The sequence below is a fragment of the Aquarana catesbeiana genome, linkage group LG04 (assembly GCF_042186555.1).
Source record: "Aquarana catesbeiana isolate 2022-GZ linkage group LG04, ASM4218655v1, whole genome shotgun sequence".
Classification (NCBI taxonomy): Eukaryota; Metazoa; Chordata; class Amphibia; order Anura; family Ranidae; genus Aquarana; species Aquarana catesbeiana.
The window spans coordinates 28,371,910-28,392,280 of NC_133327.1; the positions used below are offsets into that span (position 1 = coordinate 28,371,910).

At 44.5% G+C, this 20,371-nt stretch overlaps 1 protein-coding gene across 1 annotated transcript in view; it reads left to right on the forward strand.

The window, feature by feature from the left end:
* LOC141139119 (fucolectin-1-like) overlaps window positions 1-20,371 on the forward strand; it is a 78,750-nt gene that overhangs the window by 3,295 nt on the left and 55,084 nt on the right. The window contains exon 2 of the mRNA XM_073624936.1: window positions 15,177-15,474. Coding sequence (XP_073481037.1) covers window positions 15,177-15,474 — 298 coding nt within the window. The remainder of the gene's footprint in view (window positions 1-15,176; window positions 15,475-20,371) is intronic.

The window sequence follows — 20,371 nt, forward strand, 5'->3', positions numbered from 1 at the left end:
TACAAATCAATACAGGAGGGATCAGAGGGCCCTGCTCGTTAGAGCTTACAATCTAGAAGGGAGGGTCAAGTGGAGACAAAAGGTAATAACTGTGGGGGATGAGCTGATGGGGAAAAAAAAAAAAAAGTACAGTTGTTAGGTGTGGGTAGGATAGGCTTCTCTGAAGAGAAGATCCTATATACATTTTTGTATATATTTTAATATATCTTTTGATGTGACAACACTGAAAAAATGACACTTTGCTACAATGTAAAGTAGTGAGTGTACAGCTTGTATAACAGTGTAAATTTGCTGTCCCCTCAACATAACGCAACACACAGTCATTAATGTCTAAACTGGTGGCAAAAAATGAGTACACCCCTAATTGAAAATGTCCAAATTGGGCCCAATTAGCCATTTTCCCTCCCCGATGTCATGTGACTCATTAGTGTTGCAAGGTCTCAGGTGTGAATGAGGAGCAGGTGTGTTAAATTTGGTGTTATCGTTCTCACTCTCTCAAACTGGTCACTGGAAGTTCAACATGGCCCCTCATAGCAAAGAACTCTCTGAGAATCTGAAAAAAACAATTTTTGCTCTACATAAAGAGGGCCTAGGCTATAAGAAGAATGCCAAGACCCTGAAACTGAGCTGCAGCATAGTGGCCAAAACCATACAGCGGTTTAACAGGAGAGGTTGCACTCAGAACAGGCCTTGCCATAGTCGACCAAAGAAGTTGAGTGCACGTGCTCAGTGTCATATCCAGAGGTTGTCTTTTGGAAATAGATGTATGAGTACTGCCAGCATTGCTGCAGAGGTTGAAGGTGTGAGGGGGTCAGTTTGTCAGTCCTCAGACCATATGCCGCACACTGCATCAAATTGGTATGCATTGCTGACATCCCAGAAGGATGCCTCTTCTAAAGATGATGCACACGAAAGCAGTTTGCTGAAGACATGCAGACTAGGGACATGGATTACTGGAACCATGCCCTGTGGTCTGATGATACCATGATAAACTTATTTGGTTCAAATGGTGTCAAGCATGTATGGTGGCAACCAGGTGAGAAGTACAAAGACAAGTATGTCTTGCCTACAGTCAAGCATGGTGGTGGGAGTGTCATGGTCTAAGGCTGCATGAGTGCTGCCGGCACTGGGGAACTACAGTTCATTGAGAGAACCATCAATGCCAACATGTACTGGGACATGCTGAAGCAGACCATGATCTCCTCCCTTCGGAGACTGGGCATCAGGGCAATATTCCAACATGATAATGACCCCAAACACACCTCCAAAATGACCACTGCCTTGCTAAAGAAGCTGAGGGTAAAGGTGATGGACTGGCCAAGCATGTCTCCAGACCTAAACCCTACTGAGCATCTGTGGGTCATCCTCAAACAGGAGGTGGAGGAGCGCAAGGTCTATAACATCCACCAGCTCCATGATGTCGTCATGGAGGAGTGGAAGAGGACTCCAGTAGCAACCTGTGGAGCTCTGGAGGATGACCCACAGATGCTCAGTAGGGTTTAGGGCTGTCTCTCACTCCGTCCTGGCCCCTCCCCTACGCGTGTTTGACACAGGGATCACGGGTATCCCCCTGATGGTGACATGTGATCCCTGTGTCGAACACGAGTAGGGGAGGGGCCAGGAGGGAGCGAGAGACAGCTGAGCTGCCTATTGAGGAGACACACACCATACCCTCACAAAAAGTATCACTTGCCATGTTTAGAGCGGTGCACTGATGCACCTATATATTGTGAGTACCCAGTTTGGGGAGAGTATCTATATCTTTTAATAAATTTTAAAACGGTATTATACTATGTCGTTTTTTCTTTCTATCTATATACTCTTTACTGCATTGGAGCCTGGGATCCTGTGATCTACTTAGAACCCGGGGTGGTTCACAAGCGTGGTTTGACTTTGTCTAGCGACTTGGTCACATGCTCTGAGGTGAGCGCATTACCTTTGGGGTCACCGAATCGCACCATTGCATGGTCTGTGGCACTTTGAGAGTTACTAGCAAGTTTGATTGTATCACCAGTGGACATCACATTTAGGCACCTTTATACCTTTTGTAGGACTTCATAGTGAACTATATTTTTTGGTTCCATTGAGGACTTTTTTACACATGAACTGTGTGACACCAAATTACTTTTTGTTTTGTTTTTTGCACTTAGCACTTTTTACTTGCTCATATATATATTTATATTGTAATAAGTATGTTTATTTGCACATTTGCACTTTATGCGTTTATATTTTGCACATTTGAGTGATATTGTCATTTAGTTATGCATATTGACACATTTGCGCTTGATGCGTTTATATTCATTTATTCATTGCACTTTCTAGTAATGCTGTGATTCAGTTATGCTTATTGGTACTTGTGCACTTTTATGCGTTTATTTGTCATATTTCACATTTGAATTTGCATTTATTACTTTGATGCGTTTATATGTATTTGTCATATTTCACATTTGTATTCATATTTATTAGTATTCATCTGTTATTAGGTCCACTTACCTTGTAGAGGTATTTTGTTTCCCTCATCCACATGCGTTTATTTAGACGCAGTTGTTCTATCATGCTATAATTTAGTAGCATGTCTAACACACTCTAGCACAGCGTAATCTTTTTTACAGTGCCAGCAGTTTAGACATTAATGGCTGTGTGTTGAGTTATTTTGAGGGGACAGCAAATTTATACTGTTATACAAGCTGTAAACTTACTACTTTACATTGTAGCATGTAGCAAGTGTCATTTCTTCAGTGTTGTCACCTGAAAAGATATAATAAAATATTTACAAAAATGTGAGGGGTGTACTCACTTTTGTGGGATACTGTATATCTGTTGGCAGTTGCAATCTGTTAGCCTGCCTTGACCCTTGCCTGTCTTCAAATACAATGGAAGTTGGGATGGAGAATATTTGTTCTACCCTGAAAAATATTTCCGACAAGTGAGAGTTCTTGTCTGCGTTGTGAGAGCTGTAAATGCCCTCTTCAAGTGCAAGCTTTAGTTGATAACAAAGAGCTGAGATTGCATTTAGACTGGCCTCCTGCCTCAGAGTAAACTCTGAAGAAATTTTCTCCTGCTGTCCTGGCTTGAAGTCCAGGAAGAATTGGAATGGGAGAGAGAGTCCCCAATCAAAAAAAGAGCTTCACTTTTCAGATTGTGCCACCCATTCATATCGTATGGGTACTTGGTTGCTCCTTTTCAGCTTTGGTCTTGAGTTCTTGGATCTTCAGGACAAGCAGTTCTGCTCACCCTCAAATCTTACCTTCTCAGGGGACAGCAATACCAATTCCAGTAGTTGAGATTGTAACACGAGTATTATTGTTGCTCAGAGGGATGCCTATTTCTAACTCCCCAGAGCTGTCTCTTTTCTGACGTACCTCTGTTTCTACAGATATTATGTAGTTTACATGTCTGCTGGTTGGATTCTCAATATACTCCTTCTCAAAACAGAGATCCTTTTCAAGAATCCAGAGGGGGTTCTCTACAAGAGGTTGGCTGGCTAGTGTTTAAAAAAAAGGTTATCTGACCCCTACACAAGTCCTTGTGTATCTGAGAGCCTAATTCATGATTGTTCAGGATACATTATTTTTTGCTGCTAGAGCATATTGGTGATAGAGTGCTGGATTATCCTGGCTTTCCGCTCTTCTCCTGTCAGCGTTTCAATGCTTGATGATGATTGAGACCATGTTCCATCCCATTCCTGTATTCAATTGGACTCTCACATACCATCAGGAAAACCTTGGGTGGTGGCACAGTAGTAAATCTTCTTTTTGAACATTACAGATATCTGGCCACCTCCTATATTTTCCTTATGTGTTTTTTCACCTGACAGTAGGCTCTTTAGTCTTGATGAGGCTGAACAATATGACAGTAGTGTGCTACCTCAAAGGGCAGGTTGGAACCTACAGTACAGGGTTAGTCTACTGAGAAAGTTAGAGGTGATTGTGACCTGGGAAGAGAGGAATCTCTCTAACATTTTAGTAAGTCTACATTCAGACTTCTGGGAGGAATCCATATTTTGTGGCCCAATCGAGCAGGGAGTGGTCCCTACATCCATGTTCCTTCAAGTGATTTCTATCTCTGGGCAAGATTCTGGAGTTAGATCTGCCTGCATTGCAATACTATTGCAAGCTGGAATGTCTATTTCCAAGGGACCCAGGCCAGCAGCTCTAGGAGAGGATGTTATGACAGATCAGGAAAGGTTTCACAAGCTGTTTGCTTTTCCTCACGTCCAATCCATAAACAGTCTTTTAAAATCTATTGCAAAAGACAATGGCAATCATCACAGTAATTCCCTATTGGCCAAACAGGCCTTGGTTCATGCTTTTGGTTCCGGGTTACCAGGATCCAAACCTATCCCTCAGATGAGATCTTTTGCCGCAGGGTCCAATACCTCACCCTTGTTCATCTCATTTCCAGTTTTTTGTCCGAGGAAGAAAAGACTAGCCAGCCTTTGCTGTTTTTCTCTAACCTGATATCTATAATTCCTACAACAGGATTTGAATAAAGCTTGTTCATTTCGGGCTGCTTTGTTTTTCTTTTGCTATAATCCTCAAGTAAAGTACATTCTGGACTTCTACTGATCTTAAGTTCTCTTAGAGAGCAGATCTCTGCACTTTCTGTCATATCCAAAGGCTCATTTATGAACTATCCTATACTCTTCTAATGCTTTTAATGGGGTGCTGCATCTGAGGCTCGAGGGAGAGCCAAGACTCTCTGCGTGTGATTTGCTACTTTCTGTGAACTTCCTTGCCAGCTTCAGATGAAATCTCTTGTTAGTCCAGTGTAGCAGAGCATCCCAGAGTGAGCCAGGAAAAGTTCTGTTCGGGGTTTATAATTCTCCCAGGCTCCTCTCATACATGTTCAGGGATCTCTGATCCACGATCCAGTTCGGATCTTGGTTCTCTCCCCCAGGACAATTTAAACCCACCTATGACAGACAGCCTTCACTCTCTGCCTGGGAAACACAGACAACACTGGTCTGTGAGAGCAAAAGGTTGGTAAAAAGCTGTTAAGCTGCATCTGTTGAAGCTGACAAACTGTAGGCTTTCTCAGCCTGGTAGTTAGGGCATGTACATATTGTGTAGTTAGTGCCGAGACATGGCTAGGTTTTTGTTTGGCTATTTTTGTTCTGTTTGTTTTTCTGAAACACTGTACAGCACCTGTATATAGGCTTGTATATATCACCTATAAACACCGCACTGTTTGTCACTACCTCACTGGATTTGGTATCTGTGCCTGAAAGACTGCTTATCCCAGGAAGCTTTGTGCCTGCTACTTGTCCCCCAGGTTACACCTGGAGTGACTAAACATGGAGGAAATCCTCAAACAATTGGTGTTATCCAGCGTGGCACAGCAGCAAGCAAAACGCTGCACAGCAGCAAGCCAACGCTATCCACAGGAGCAAACCAAGGTGCTGTGCCAACAGACTGGTGCTGTACAGGAGCAATTGCAGAGGCTGTTTGAACAGCTAACCACTGCTCCAATAGCAGATAGGAAAACCCTGACAGAGGTTGTAGAGATGCTAGCACAGTGGTCACCTGCTAAAACTGATGATGCTGGAGACAAGCCCTCAGCCATCCATGTGGGTCGCTTTCTTTCGAAGATGACTGCAGACGATCATCCAGAGGCCTTTCTGCTAATGTTTGAATGGACCGCTGAGAGGGAAGGTTGGCCGAAAACCCAGTGGGCAGGACTGGTCACCCCCTTACTTTCTGTAGAATCACAGAAGGCCTACTATGATCTGGAGTCAGCAGAAGTGGAAGACTATGAGAAGATCAAGCAGGAAATCCTGGCACGACTTGGTGTCACCTTGGCCGTGCGAGCACAGCGGGTCCACAGCTGGTTCTTCCAAGATGAGAGGCCCCCAAGATCACAGATGTTTGATTTAATCGACCTGGTGTGGAAATGGCTACAGCCGGAGTCCCTGTCTGTGCCACAAATAGTGGAGCGTGTGGTCATGGACCAATTCCTGAGGTCACTGCCAATTCCCCTGCAGAAGTAGGTGAGTCAAGGGGACCCCAAGTCGGCAGACAACCTGGTGGAGCTTGTTGAGAGATACTTTGCTGCAGAGAGCCTGGTCACCACCCCTACAGCCGCACCGACTTTCCACCCAAAGCCACGGTCTCCCAAGGCAACCGGTAAGACTGTTCCAGGGGAAGTGGGTGGTAAGCATGGCAAGGAGATGTGGGAGGATTTTGGTGCCAGGATTGAAGTTTGGCAATGGAAACATCAGATGTTTCCATTGCCAAGAACTGGCACATGTTGCAGAAAACTGTCCATTGACAAATGAACCCATGCAGTGTGACATATCTATCCACTCCTGGGGTCATCAGCATATCCTTGTAATTATGGATTATGCTACCCCAAGGCAGTTCCCTTACGCACCGCATCTGCTAAGAACATTGCCAAAGAACTGTTCACGGTGTTCAGTCATGTTGGAATCCCTGAGGAGGTCCTTACAGACCAGGACACCCCATTTATGTCACGAATAACTAGGGAGCTGTGCAAGTTTTTTAAGGTGATGCATTTGCAAACCTCTGTGTACCACCCTCAAACTAATGGCTTGGTGGAACGCTTCAATAAAACATTAAAGAGCATGTTAAAAAAGGTTGTTGACAAGGATGGGAAAAACTGTGACTTCCTGATTCCATACTTGATGTTTGCCATCAGGGAGGTTCCCCAGTCCTCTACGGGGTACTTCCCATTTGAGTTGCTTTATGGGACACACCCTCTGGAACTCTTAGACATAGCCAAGGAAACCTGGGAGGGGGAGCAGACACCTTACAAAAGTGTCATTGAGCATATCGCTGAAATGCAGGACAGGATTTACAGCAATCATGCCTATGGTAAAAGAATACTTACTGCAGGCCCAAGCAGCCCAACAGAAAAATATACAACAGGGGGGCCCAACTCCGTGTTTTCTTACCTCGTGAAAGGGTCCTGGTGTTGGTTCCCACTGTTGAAAGCAAGTTCCTGGCTAAGTGGCAGGGTCCCTTCGAAGTACCATATTTATTGGCGTATAACACGCACTCCAAGTTTAGGAGGGAATTTTAAGGAGAAAACTTTTTAAGGAAAAAAACTTACATTTAAATGCCCATCAATGCATCCTTATCAGTGTCCATCTGCAGCCTCGTCAGTGTCATTTGCAGCCTTGTCCAGTGTCATTTGCAGCCTTGTCCAGTGTAATTTGCACAGCCTTGTAATTTCATTTGCAGCCTTGTAGTGTCATTTGCACAGCCTTGTAGTGTCATTTGCAGCCTTGTAGTGTCATTTGCAGCCTTGCCCAGTGACATTGCAGCCTTGTCAGTGTCACTGCAGTTTTTAAATATATCGCCGCCGAGATACACAGAGCCTGTCCTATGTATCTCGGCTCTTCTCGGCTCCTCTCGGCTCCTCTCGCAGTCCCGCCCAGTCACGCCCAGTCTCGCCCTATGATGGACATAACACAGGTCCAATGGCGGGACTGGGCGGGACTGTGGGCGGAGCCGAGCGCCACCGATATACATAAATAGCCGAGTGTACTTGGCTAGGCTCGGCTAGCTCCACTCACAGTCACGCCCAGTCCCTGTGTTATGGCCATCATAGGGCAGGACTGGGCGTGACTGTGAGCAGAGCTAGCCGAGCCTAGCCAAGTACACACGGCTATATATGTATATTGGCGGCCCACGCTCCTCCGCTCACAGTCAGTGGGGGGATCGGCGGGGATCGGCGTATAACACACACCCACGATTTCCCCTAATTTTAAGGGGAAAAAAGTGCGTGTTATATGCCGATAAATTGAAAGAGTTGGGGAGGTCAATTACAAAGTATATCAACCAGGTAAAAGGAAGCCCAAACAGATTTACCACAAAAACCTGTTAAAGCCCTGGAAGGATAGACTGGCATTAACTGCGAGGTCCCTCCCAGTAAAGCCTAAGGGTACTGAGTCCCCTCTGATCCCTGAGGTCATTTCCAGACACCCTGTCGTATTCCCAAAAACAGGAAGCTAGAGAGTTCCTGATAAGGAATAGAGAGACATTTTCAGAGTTACCTGGCACGACTTTTCAGCATGATATAGTTACTGAACCTGGGGTCCGTGTCAAGCTCAAACCCTACCGAATTCCTGAAGCTAGAAGAAAGGACATCAGTGATGAAGCTAAAAGGATGTTGGAGCTAGATGTCATTGAGGAGTCCATTAGTGACTGGTCTAGCCCCATCGTGTTAGTCCCAAAACCGGATGGCACGTGGAGGTTCTGTAACGACTTCAGAAAGCTTAACGCAGTGACAAAGTTTTACACGTACCCAATGCCCAGGGTAGACAAACTTATAGACTGACTTGGCAAGGCCCACTATCTGAGCACTTTGAACTTGACAAAAGGTTATTGGCAAATACCCCTGACTGGTAGCACTAAAGAGAAAACTGCATTTGTGACCCCGGGGATTCCTTTCAATATAAAAAAAAATGCCTTCTGGATTGCAAAATGCCCCTGCAACATTTCAGAGGGCCATGGACAGGACCCTAAGACCCCACCAACAGTATGCAGCAGCCTATCTAGACGACATAGTGGTACATAGCACTGACTGGGAGTCTCACTTGCCCCATGTCCAGGCTGTCCTTGATTCCCTCTACAAAGAAGATTTTACAGCAAATCCAAATAAATGTGCCATTGGTTTAGAGGAAGCCAGGTATTTGGGCTACACTATTGGCCATGGTGTCATAAAACCTCAAGTGAATAAAATAGAAGCCTTCCATGAGTGGCCATGTCCTGCAAAGAAGAAGCAGGTCAGGGCCTTTCTTGGGATTGTGGGGTATTATAGAAGGTTTATCCTGAATTTTGCAACTATAGCTGCCCCACTGACAGACCTTACGAAAGGGAAAGACTGTGTAATGGTGAAATGGTCACCAGTAGCAGAAGAATCATTTCAAGTCTTGAAGGCTCCTTGTGCACAGCCAGTGCTGTACTCGCCTGTAATCCAAAGATTTTTTGGCTCAGACGGATGCATCTGATATAGGTATCGGGGCAGTATTGTCACAGGCACACAATGGGGAAGAACACCCTGTGGTGTACCTAAGCAGAAAGCTCAATGGCCATGAGAAAAAGTATGCAATCATTGAAAAGGAATGTTTAGCCATGAAGTGGGCTGTTAACGCACTAAGGTACTATTTGTTAGGGCACCAGTTTGAGTTAATAACTGACCATGCTCCCCAGAAATGGATGGCCCAAAAGAAGGAGACTAATAGATGAGTGAACCGGAGGTTTTTGGCTCAGGATTACAGGATTACTCCTTCACTGTAAAACACAGGCCAGGTGTTTAGATGGGAAATGTAGATGCCCTGTCCCGTGTTCACTCCTGTTGGGCCACAGGTGTTCCAACCCTGGAGTTGAAACAAGGGGGGAGGATAAGTAGCAGAGCGTCCCAGAGAGAGCCAGGAAAAGTCCTGTTCAGGGTTTCTACATCTCCCAGGCTCCTCTCATACACGTTCAGGGATCTCTGATCCACAATTCAGTTCAGATCTTGGTCCTCTCCCCCAGGACAATTTAAACTCCCCTGTAACAGACAGCCTTCGCTTTCTGCCTGGGAAACACAGACAACACTGGCCTGTGAGAGCAAAAAGGTTGGTAAAAAGCCGTTAAGCTGTATCTGTGGAAGCTGACAAGCTGTAGGCTTGCTCAGCCTGGTAGTTAGGGCCTGTATATATTGTGTAGTTAGTTCCGAGAGATGGCTAGGTTTTTGTTTGGCTATTTTTGTTCTGTTTGTTTTTCTGAAACACTGTACAGCACCTGTATATAAACTTGTATGTATCACCAATAAACACTGCTCTGTTTGTCACTACCTCACTGGATTTGGTATCTGTGGCTGAGAGACTGCTTATCCCAGGGAGCTTTGTACCTGCTACCTGTCCCCCAGTTTACACCAGCTTAAGTAAAGACTGAGCCATAAAGTCAGCCTCTCTAAGGGCTATCACATCAGCCAGGAAGTTTGCCAGGACCGGCGCCTTTAAGGCACTTTGGTGGCTTGCTGCCCCAGATGGGATCATGTTTAGTCCAATTTTGAGTAAATTTTTCCTCAGTTGGGTAGTTTGCCAGCATCAGTGCCTTAAACTGCAGGGGATTTTTGGGGCATTCTGCCGAGTCCAGGTAATGTCTTTAGTCCCAAAACCGGATGGCACGTGGAGGTTCTGTAACGACTTCAGAAAGCTTAACGCAGTGACAAAGTTTTACACGTACCCAATGCCCAGGGTAGACAAACTTATAGACTGACTTGGCAAGGCCCACTATCTGAGCACTTTGAACTTGACAAAAGGTTATTGGCAAATACCCCTGACTGGTAGCGCTAAAGAGAAAACTGCATTTGTGACCCCGGGGATTCCTTTCAATATAAAAAAAAATGCCTTCTGGATTGCAAAATGCCCCTGCAACATTTCAGAGGGCCATGGACAGGACCCTAAGACCCCACCAACAGTATGCAGCAGCCTATCTAGACGACATAGTGGTACATAGCACTGACTGGGAGTCTCACTTGCCCCATGTCCAGGCTGTCCTTGATTCCCTCTACAAAGAAGATTTTACAGCAAATCCAAATAAATGTGCCATTGGTTTAGAGGAAGCCAGGTATTTGGGCTACACTATTGGCCATGGTGTCATAAAACCTCAAGTGAATAAAATAGAAGCCTTCCATGAGTGGCCATGTCCTGCAAAGAAGAAGCAGGTCAGGGCCTTTCTTGGGATTGTGGGGTATTATAGAAGGTTTATCCTGAATTTTGCAACTATAGCTGCCCCACTGACAGACCTTACGAAAGGGAAAGACTGTGTAATGGTGAAATGGTCACCAGTAGCAGAAGAATCATTTCAAGTCTTGAAGGCTCCTTGTGCACAGCCAGTGCTGTACTCGCCTGTAATCCAAAGATTTTTTGGCTCAGACGGATGCATCTGATATAGGTATCGGGGCAGTATTGTCACAGGCACACAATGGGGAAGAACACCCTGTGGTGTACCTAAGCAGAAAGCTCAATGGCCATGAGAAAAAGTATGCAATCATTGAAAAGGAATGTTTAGCCATGAAGTGGGCTGTTAACGCACTAAGGTACTATTTGTTAGGGCACCAGTTTGAGTTAATAACTGACCATGCTCCCCAGAAATGGATGGCCCAAAAGAAGGAGACTAATAGATGAGTGAACCGGAGGTTTTTGGCTCAGGATTACAGGATTACTCCTTCACTGTAAAACACAGGCCAGGTGTTTAGATGGGAAATGTAGATGCCCTGTCCCGTGTTCACTCCTGTTGGGCCACAGGTGTTCCAACCCTGGAGTTGAAACAAGGGGGGAGGATAAGTAGCAGAGCGTCCCAGAGAGAGCCAGGAAAAGTCCTGTTCAGGGTTTCTACATCTCCCAGGCTCCTCTCATACACGTTCAGGGATCTCTGATCCACAATTCAGTTCAGATCTTGGTCCTCTCCCCCAGGACAATTTAAACTCCCCTGTAACAGACAGCCTTCGCTTTCTGCCTGGGAAACACAGACAACACTGGCCTGTGAGAGCAAAAAGGTTGGTAAAAAGCCGTTAAGCTGTATCTGTGGAAGCTGACAAGCTGTAGGCTTGCTCAGCCTGGTAGTTAGGGCCTGTATATATTGTGTAGTTAGTTCCGAGAGATGGCTAGGTTTTTGTTTGGCTATTTTTGTTCTGTTTGTTTTTCTGAAACACTGTACAGCACCTGTATATAGACTTGTATGTATCACCAATAAACACTGCTCTGTTTGTCACTACCTCACTGGATTTGGTATCTGTGGCTGAGAGACTGCTTATCCCAGGGAGCTTTGTACCTGCTACCTGTCCCCCAGTTTACACCAGCTTGAGTAAAGACTGAGCCATAAAGTCAGCCTCTCTAAGGGCTATCACATCAGCCAGGAAGTTTGCCAGGACCGGCGCCTTTAAGGCACTTTGGTGGCTTGCTGCCCCAGATGGGATCATGTTTAGTCCAATTTTGAGTAAATTTTTCCTCAGTTGGGTAGTTTGCCAGCATCAGTGCCTTAAACTGCAGGGGATTTTTGGGGCATTCTGCCGAGTCCAGGTAATGTCTTTAGTCATACTGGGATGCAATCGGAGGTGAATTGTTATCCCCATATGCAAGACATGTCTTTTTGGCTAGTTAGTTCCGGAACATATGCTGCCATGGAGTCAGTCAGGAAAAAGGAATATTTCCTATCAAATACAAATTTTCCTTTCCTGAAAGACTCCATGGCAGCATGGGTGCCTTCCCAGTGTCACAAGTAGGCTAGATACAGAACACTTTGGCTCAGCTTTAACATTTTGGGAGTGAGGTCCTTTGGGATAGAGAAAGGGTGGCACTACCTGAACGTATGCTGCCATGGAGTCTAACAGGATAGGAAAATTAAGGTATTTGATAGGAAATGTTCCTTTTTCTTACATAGATATTCCTTCCTTTTGTAATGCATGTATAGGAGAAGGGGGTTTCAGACTCTCTTATTATAAAAGGCCTTTGAAAAAAATACAAGCAAAAAGACAGAGCGCACTGGCTCCTTGTGCAATACAATTTATTTGATTACAGATAAAAACATCAGTAACACAATGCACTCAAATAGAATAAAGCAAGGGCGATTGTGTCAAGCTGTGGAAACTTCCCAGTGGCCCAGGCTCCAGGCTGGGTCAGAGGAAGGCTGGCAGTGCACGCAAAGTGCCCGCCCACAGAGGGGTTCCTCTGATGACAGAGAAGCCAGGTCCGCCTACCCGATAGCAATAACGTGATACTCGTCAGAATCAGCTTACAAGGTATGTTGCAAGTTGCCAAGACAACTCGTTTCAGAGGGCGTGCCCTCCTTCAGGTCCGCCCTGTGCTGTCTTGGGAGCCCTTATATAGTATCATTACCAGGATTGTTAACCCGTTCATTGCTAGCTGATTGACTTTCCACAAGAAACACATGGCTAATGTTTAAAAGACAACTTGATTGTTATTCATAGTACACATTCTGTTCTATTAACCTCTTATTTTTCTCCAAAATGTGTACTTAGAAATAAAATAGTTTATGTGATTTAAAAAATAAATAAATAAAATAGATGAAAAAAACCTTATGATCGGTATTTCGAGAGGTTTTAGGGTTATTATATAAAACTCTATATGTAAAGAATATAAAATCAATAAGTATATTCTATGTGTGTTCTATATATATTCTTTAAATATATTTTTTTCAAGAATATACTTTTTGAAAATATAGTTTTTCTAAAAACATCTAAAACTTCATTCAAAAAAGTCTTCCTTATGATAAAACAAAATCTGTCCATATATTTTGGACTGAACTGCTTAGAATAATATGCACACTGGTATTAAGGGTCCCTGGTGTAACATTGCCCGTGGCAACCTATGTACAATTTAGTTATTTTTTGTTTGGGTTATGTTCTGGATGTACAACAATCTCTGCACACTCCATATGTGTAATATGCATGCCTCCATGGGTTGGTGAGCATTCTCTAATATGTGCGTGTGCATGTATAACTGAAAGCCTGTTGCTAAATGTATGTGTAAGTAACAAACATAAAAAAGCAAACATAAGAAAAACTCCAGTTGGTATACTGTAAAGTGACCAAGATATGGACATATGTGTGCACCCACACGCACAAATCATTAATGTGCATGCCTGCACCCACCTATGTACATACCTGTGATGCGCACAGTAAACAACCAACTTTAGGCAAATTCACGGGATAATCTCTGGGGGAAGAGGGGGAAACAAAACCAGTAATCAGATAATAGTACTAATCTCCAATTCCTCATTGAGCCCTCCTGGACTCATGGCATTTAAAGTGAAGATCAAGAAGGTCTCTCTGTGGCATAGTTTGGAGTATCTCTCTCCTTCTGGCAAATGCATAGAGATTCTATCCTGAACAATTCCAGACCACTAGTGTTTTAATTATGGTGAATGTTAAAGTTACATGGTACACTGTGTTTTGTGATGCCATTTTCAATGAACCTCCTGTGTTCATTGAACCTTGTTCGCATAGTACAGATAGTACGGCCCACATAATATAGGCCACATGGGCAACTCAATCCATAAACAACATATTGGGAGCCACTTGTGATAAACTGGTTTATTTTGTAGATTTTCCTGTTATTGTCCTTAAACTCTTTTTGGTCATGCTTTATAAACACACAAGCCATACAGTTGGATTTTTTGCAAGTCCCACAGGTGTCAATCAGGTAAGGAATGGGTTATGACTAAGGTTTCATAGGCTGAAACGCAGCAACTGATTTTATCTGCGTTCATACACTGTGGCTTTTCAATAAAATGAAGATTTTTTTAGAGCAACAACCGGTGTGTGGATCATCGTTCCTACAAGAAATGTTCCCTGTCTTGGGTGGTGACTCCTTTAAGTTGCTGGGTGCTATGCGATTTTTAATATTCCTAGCCCTTCTAAACAAAGTATTAGGTCTTTTGGGTAAGATGTTAGTTAGGACCGGATCTTGCAATAAGATGGGCCAATATTTTTGGAGAGTATTTTTAATTTGCCAGTATTGGTTATTATAGTTTGTAATATATTTTGTAGAGAAATCTCAACTTTTTATTGGAATGTGGGTTATCCTATCGCTACGGTATTTGTCAAGATACCTATTGGAGACATCTTTATAGCCTTTTTCTATACATTTTCCCTTGTGTCATATAGTCAGTAATATTTGTGCAATTCCTACCCAGTCTACGGAACTGGCTGTAAGGTATATTAACTTTCCAACTGAATAGATGGCAACTTTTGTAATGTAAGTAGGAATTGACAGAAGTTTCCTTAAAGTGGGTATTGGAGATACATTTCATCTGCTGAATTCTTCCCTGGCTCATAGCCAAAAGGAAGGACCCTAATCAGATGAACAGCCACATATTAACCAGGACAGTGTTAAACTATGGGTGTTGACCCAAATTGGATCATGCGTTTTGAATGGGCCACCACTTGGCTTTGTGTCCAAGCATGAAATCAGCTAATCATTGGCAAGTAATAGCACACTGGCAATGAATGGCAGCACAGGTACTGTAAGTATGAGGAGCTAGAAAATGTCTACTACTAAAAGAAAATACAACAACATCTCCATAGTGATAAAAACTATTAAGAATACCCCTTGTGCTTCAGCACTATATCTCCTGTATCATCTCTCTATTACGGTTTATACATTAAGTAATATGGTGCTCTACTTTCATATTGTCTAACAGATCGAAATGTTGCCCTTCATGGTCGAGCAACTCAGTCCACAATTATAACTGATGTCCGCTGGGGCTTCCTTTCAGACGCAATAAATGCAATAGATGGGAACCAGGATCCGGACCTTAACCATGGTTCCTGCTCACATACAGACCAACAAACTTCTCCTTGGTGGAGGGTGGACCTCCTGAAACCATACAAAATTGCCTACATCAAAGTCACTAACAGAAACAGTTATGGTTATAGAATAAGTGGTGCTGAAATTCTCATTGGAAACTCTCTAAACGACAATGGAAACCATAATCCCAGGTAAGGATGATGTTTGCATATTATTCCCCTTTAACATCTTCAGCTCTCATTTCTATATACTGTACACCTTATGGACCAGAGCAGTTTTTGCATTTCTGCTATGGGACTTTGATAACTTTCTCATTACTTAAAGTGGAACTTTACCCATAACAACTTAAAAATAATGTTCTTTAGCAAGGAACATACACTCCACATTAATAATTATGTTACCAAAATGAGTGTGCGCTTCCAGCCATGGTCACTTCTTGCTGGAGGCTGCCATTTTGCTAAAGCTGAACAGCAGTAAATCTTTAGGATGTCAGACTATAAATTTGGCACAGTGCCTAAAAATAGAGAGCGACTGAGCATGTGTAGAGCAGGGAGAGAGAGTGTATTACTGGATTTTAAACAGTATAGGCACTTATCTTTAATGTTTTACATGGCTATACCTACAAAAGTGGCCAGCATGAAGTGATCTAGCAGGACTTAATTTTATGACTAAAGTTCCACTTTAAAGTTGAAATCCACAAATTCGGCAACTTTGTAAAAAGTGCAAGCACACCATGAGTTAAGTCCTAATAGCTGACTGCCACTAGGGATGGGCGAACGGTTTGGCCCAAGCATGAGTTCAGGCAGAACATTTGCTTGTTTAGCCGTTCGTTGATCACCAAAATTTTAAGGGTGTTCGCCCTGCTGAACACCCTGCAATGCACTGCATGATGCACAGTGCATTCTGCGACCTGAGTGGGCAAAGCTTTGTTTAATCAGGGTGCAGTATAAGCTGGTTGTTAAGGGGTGGTGACTTAAATGAACTAGAACTATTATATGATATATCTGTCAGGGATTAGTTGTACATCTTGCCCCCCCATGGCCACACATACATCTTGTGCATTGTTTTCCCAATGCCCCCATACTCACATGCACTTTCTAAATCCCTGGAAGTGCCCACACTCACAAGCACATTGTACACCCCCTCCCTCCCCCAGTGCCTACACTCACTTTGTGTATCCCCTAGTGCCCATTCACAGACACCTTGTACCCCCCAGTGCTCCACTTTTATATGCCTTGTATATCCCTACTTTCCCACCCAGTGCCCAGTAACATACACTTTGTACACCCCCAAGTGCCCACACTCATACCATGTACACCCCCAGCACTCACATATAACTTGTAAAGCCCCCCCAGTGACCGTACTCCCATGCGCCTTATACACCTCAGCCCCCCTAGTGCCCACATTCACACCCTGTACACCCCCCAGTGTCCACAATCACACCTTGTTCACCCCCAGTGCTCACACCCACATATAAACTGTAAAGCTCCCCCCCAGTGCCTGTACTCCCATGCGCCTTATACACCCCAGCCCCCCTAGTGTCCACATTCACACCCTGTACACCCCCAGTGCCCACACTCTCACCTGGTACATCCCCCCAGTGCTCACACTCAAATATAGCTTGTAAAGCCCCCCCCAGTGCCTGTACTCCCATGCACCTTATAACCCCAGCCCCCCTAGTGCCCACATTCACATCCTGTTCACCCCCAATGCCCACACTCACACCTTGTACATCCTCCCTGTGCTCACATCCACATACAGTATAACTTGTAAAGCCCCCGAGTGCCTTCACTCCCATGCACCTTATAACCCCAGCCCCCGCAGTGCCCACACTCACATACACCTTATATATCCCCCAGCCCCTGCACTCAGATATACCTTGTACATCACACCAGTGCTCACACTCCCATTCAATCACACGCTAGAGCTGGAAAGCAGCAGACGTTGTGAGTCAACCATCCCTTCTTGACACAGTGTGTGCACCATGTGTGTCAGTGGAATGCATGTGCTCTGCACAGCTTTCCACCCTGCTCTTGTGTGATAGTGCTCCAGATTAATTTTTGATCACTTACACATATGACGGGGGGGGGGGGCTTGATTATGCAATGGGAATCAGATGAACTTCCACAACAACCAGACCACAGACAGGAGGGAGAGAGGACAAGGAGAAAGACAGGGAAGGAGGGCAAAGAATGGCAGTCTGTGTGAGGACTCAGAGCTGTGCATGTGATGGTGTCACCCAGGTGCGGTCCTCATCCTGATAGCAAAGCCACCGGTGGCGGGCATAGTATCTACACAAACTCTACATACGAAGGGGCTGAGAGCAGCTGAGTCCAGCATCAAACTCTGGAAGCTACTCTGCTGGATCACAATAAACCTGTCAGATATGAATAAAAGAGATAAGCCCAGGAGGTGGCAAGCACCTCCTTGGACTTAACTCATATGCCGCGTACACAAGGTCGGAATTTCCAAAATGTTTGATGGAAGCTTGTTGTCGGAAAATCTGACCATGTGTAGGCTCCATCGGACATTTGCTGTCGAAATGTCCAACAACAAATGTTTGAGAGCTGGTTCTCAAATTTTCCGACAACAAAACTTGTCGGAAATTCTGAGCATGTGTACACAATTCCGATGCACAAAATTCCACGCATGCTCGGAATCAAGCAGAAGAGCCGCACTGGCTATTGAACTTAATTCTTCTCGGGTCGTCGTACGTCTTTTACGTCAGCACGTTCTTGACGTTCGGAATTTCCGACAACATTTGTGTGACCGTGTGTATGCAAGACAAGTTTGAGCCAACATCCGTCGGAAAAAAATCCACGGATTTGTTGTAGGAATGTCCGATCGCCTGTATGCGGCATTAGAGCACTTTCACTTGCTACAACGTTGCTGAATTCCTGAAAATCCTGAATGTTAAAGTATCAAAGTAATACATAGGGTTTTTTTAAGGCAAGCAAGGCTTTCTTTTTGGTGATGAAGTCTTGCATAATATGGTTTTATTTTCCATTTAGAAAAATAATAATTAAACTAAACTTACTCAATTAGTCATGTTTACCCACCTCAATACCAGACATTTTCATTCCCTTCCTGCCCAAGATACTTTTAACCACCTGCCGACTGCTCACAGTAAATTTACTGTGAGCGAGCAGCAGGTGCAGGCACAGTCACATACATGTATGTAAATTGGACTTCTTCCAAGTTTGGGGTGCGTATGGGTGCACCCCCTGCCAACCCGTGCTGTGATTGGACACAGTGCGAATTTGGCAGCAGATTTTAGCCAATGATTTTGCCTGAAACCTGCTGACTGACTGTGTTGTTAATGTTGAGTCATTGCTTTAAAAAGGAACCAATTAGCTGTTCCTAAACACGTCGCATGTTGATGGCATCGCTTCCGGTTTGCTGTCCACGCTGGTTGCTGGTCCCTTCCTGCTGACGTCACTTCCTGGATTCGGCTTCCATGCTGTCTTAGACAGCCTAGCTGTCTTCCCAGTATCCAGGAGAGTTGTGGCTTCCATCTGTCGGCCAGTTCAGAATATGCTGCCACATAATCACACCTGCGGATATCACTGAGACTCCTTGGGGCTACCAGAACGCTGGACCACCTGCCATATTACTAATATGATGTGCTTCTACCCGTCCATCCTTTTGCAAGTGTTTTTAACCCTTTTGGGAAATATAAAGTTTTACTTCTGCACTTAGAAGCGCCTTTTTTTTCTTTTCATTATTTTTCTTTTCATTTTAATGTAGTGGACTGCAGATGAACTAGGATCCACCATTTTGAACAGCCAGGCACACTGAATTTTGTCAGGCACTTCAGAGTCAGAGAACAGTCCATGACTTTGTTTTTGTTATTTATTGAGGGTAATGACTTGGATAGGGATGGGAGATGATGGGATTATGGTATGCCCATTGACTTCAACAACGAACATCAGGGACAACTTTTCCTATATACAGTCTTTATATACAGATCCACCTCTTCCTCCAGCACTCACTTGCTTGCAGAACTCAGCTGAATCACTGTGAAGATCTGACAGGCTCTCTGTCATATTTTAAACATTGGCTCATTACAGGCAGGATCCCGAGGCCCCTTGTATGTGTAGCAAAATAAAAGTGTCCAGCTTGTATTACTTCTTTGGCTACTGATCCCAGCAACACCTTTGCCCTTTTCACTAGCCCTCCAGGCTAACTTCTCCCAACAGTCCTCCAGACTGACACTCACCAGCCCACCCGGCTAACTCGCAGGAGATCTCGCGGAAGTGCTGACCTGCTCCTGCTGACCTCTCTCCTAGCTCCCGTGCCTCCAGGAAGGGCTTCCTCCATGTGTTATTGGTAGAATCTTTCCAGCACCTGAGCCCCAGCCTGATGTCACCCCCCCCAGGCTAGGGGGCATCCTCAAGTCCTCAAGGGCCACCGACAGCCTCCTCAGCACTCCATATCCACCTTCCACCTAACTGCTCCCTGCTGGCATGACTGGCATGACTCATGCCTATTTACGAGGTGGCCTGCCCCCTGCCAGCCCTTTACTGAGGATTGGCTTCTCATAAATATCCCAAGCAGCTCCTCCTAGCTTCCATCCTCTATGTCTAGAACATTCTCCAATGTCTCAAAACTGGGGGAGGCAACAGAGAGGTTGCTAGAATGAGTCATCCAGCCCCAAATCACTGAACCTTGACCCAGAATCACAGCTTAGGCTTAACCCTGAGCTAAAATTAATGTACCTACACTAACAATCTACACTTACAAACCTATACTACCAACTAGCACACACTAGAGGGTGCTATATTTACAAAAGCACAGATTATTTGAAAAAGCCCAAAACTTTGGGGGAGCTTTACTAAAACTGGAGCACTCAGAATCTGGTGCAGCTGTGCATGGTAGCCAATCAGCTTCTAACTTTAGCTTGTTCAATGAAGCTATGACAAAAAAAATCTGGAAGCTGATTGGTTTCTACGCAGAGCTGCACCAGATTTTGCACTCTCCAGGTTTAGTAAATAAACCCATATGTGTACATAGGAACAATGATCTGGCTGGGGACGCTGCAGAATCTGATGTAAGGTGGTGGCACTCTGGGGACACTGATGTAAGGTG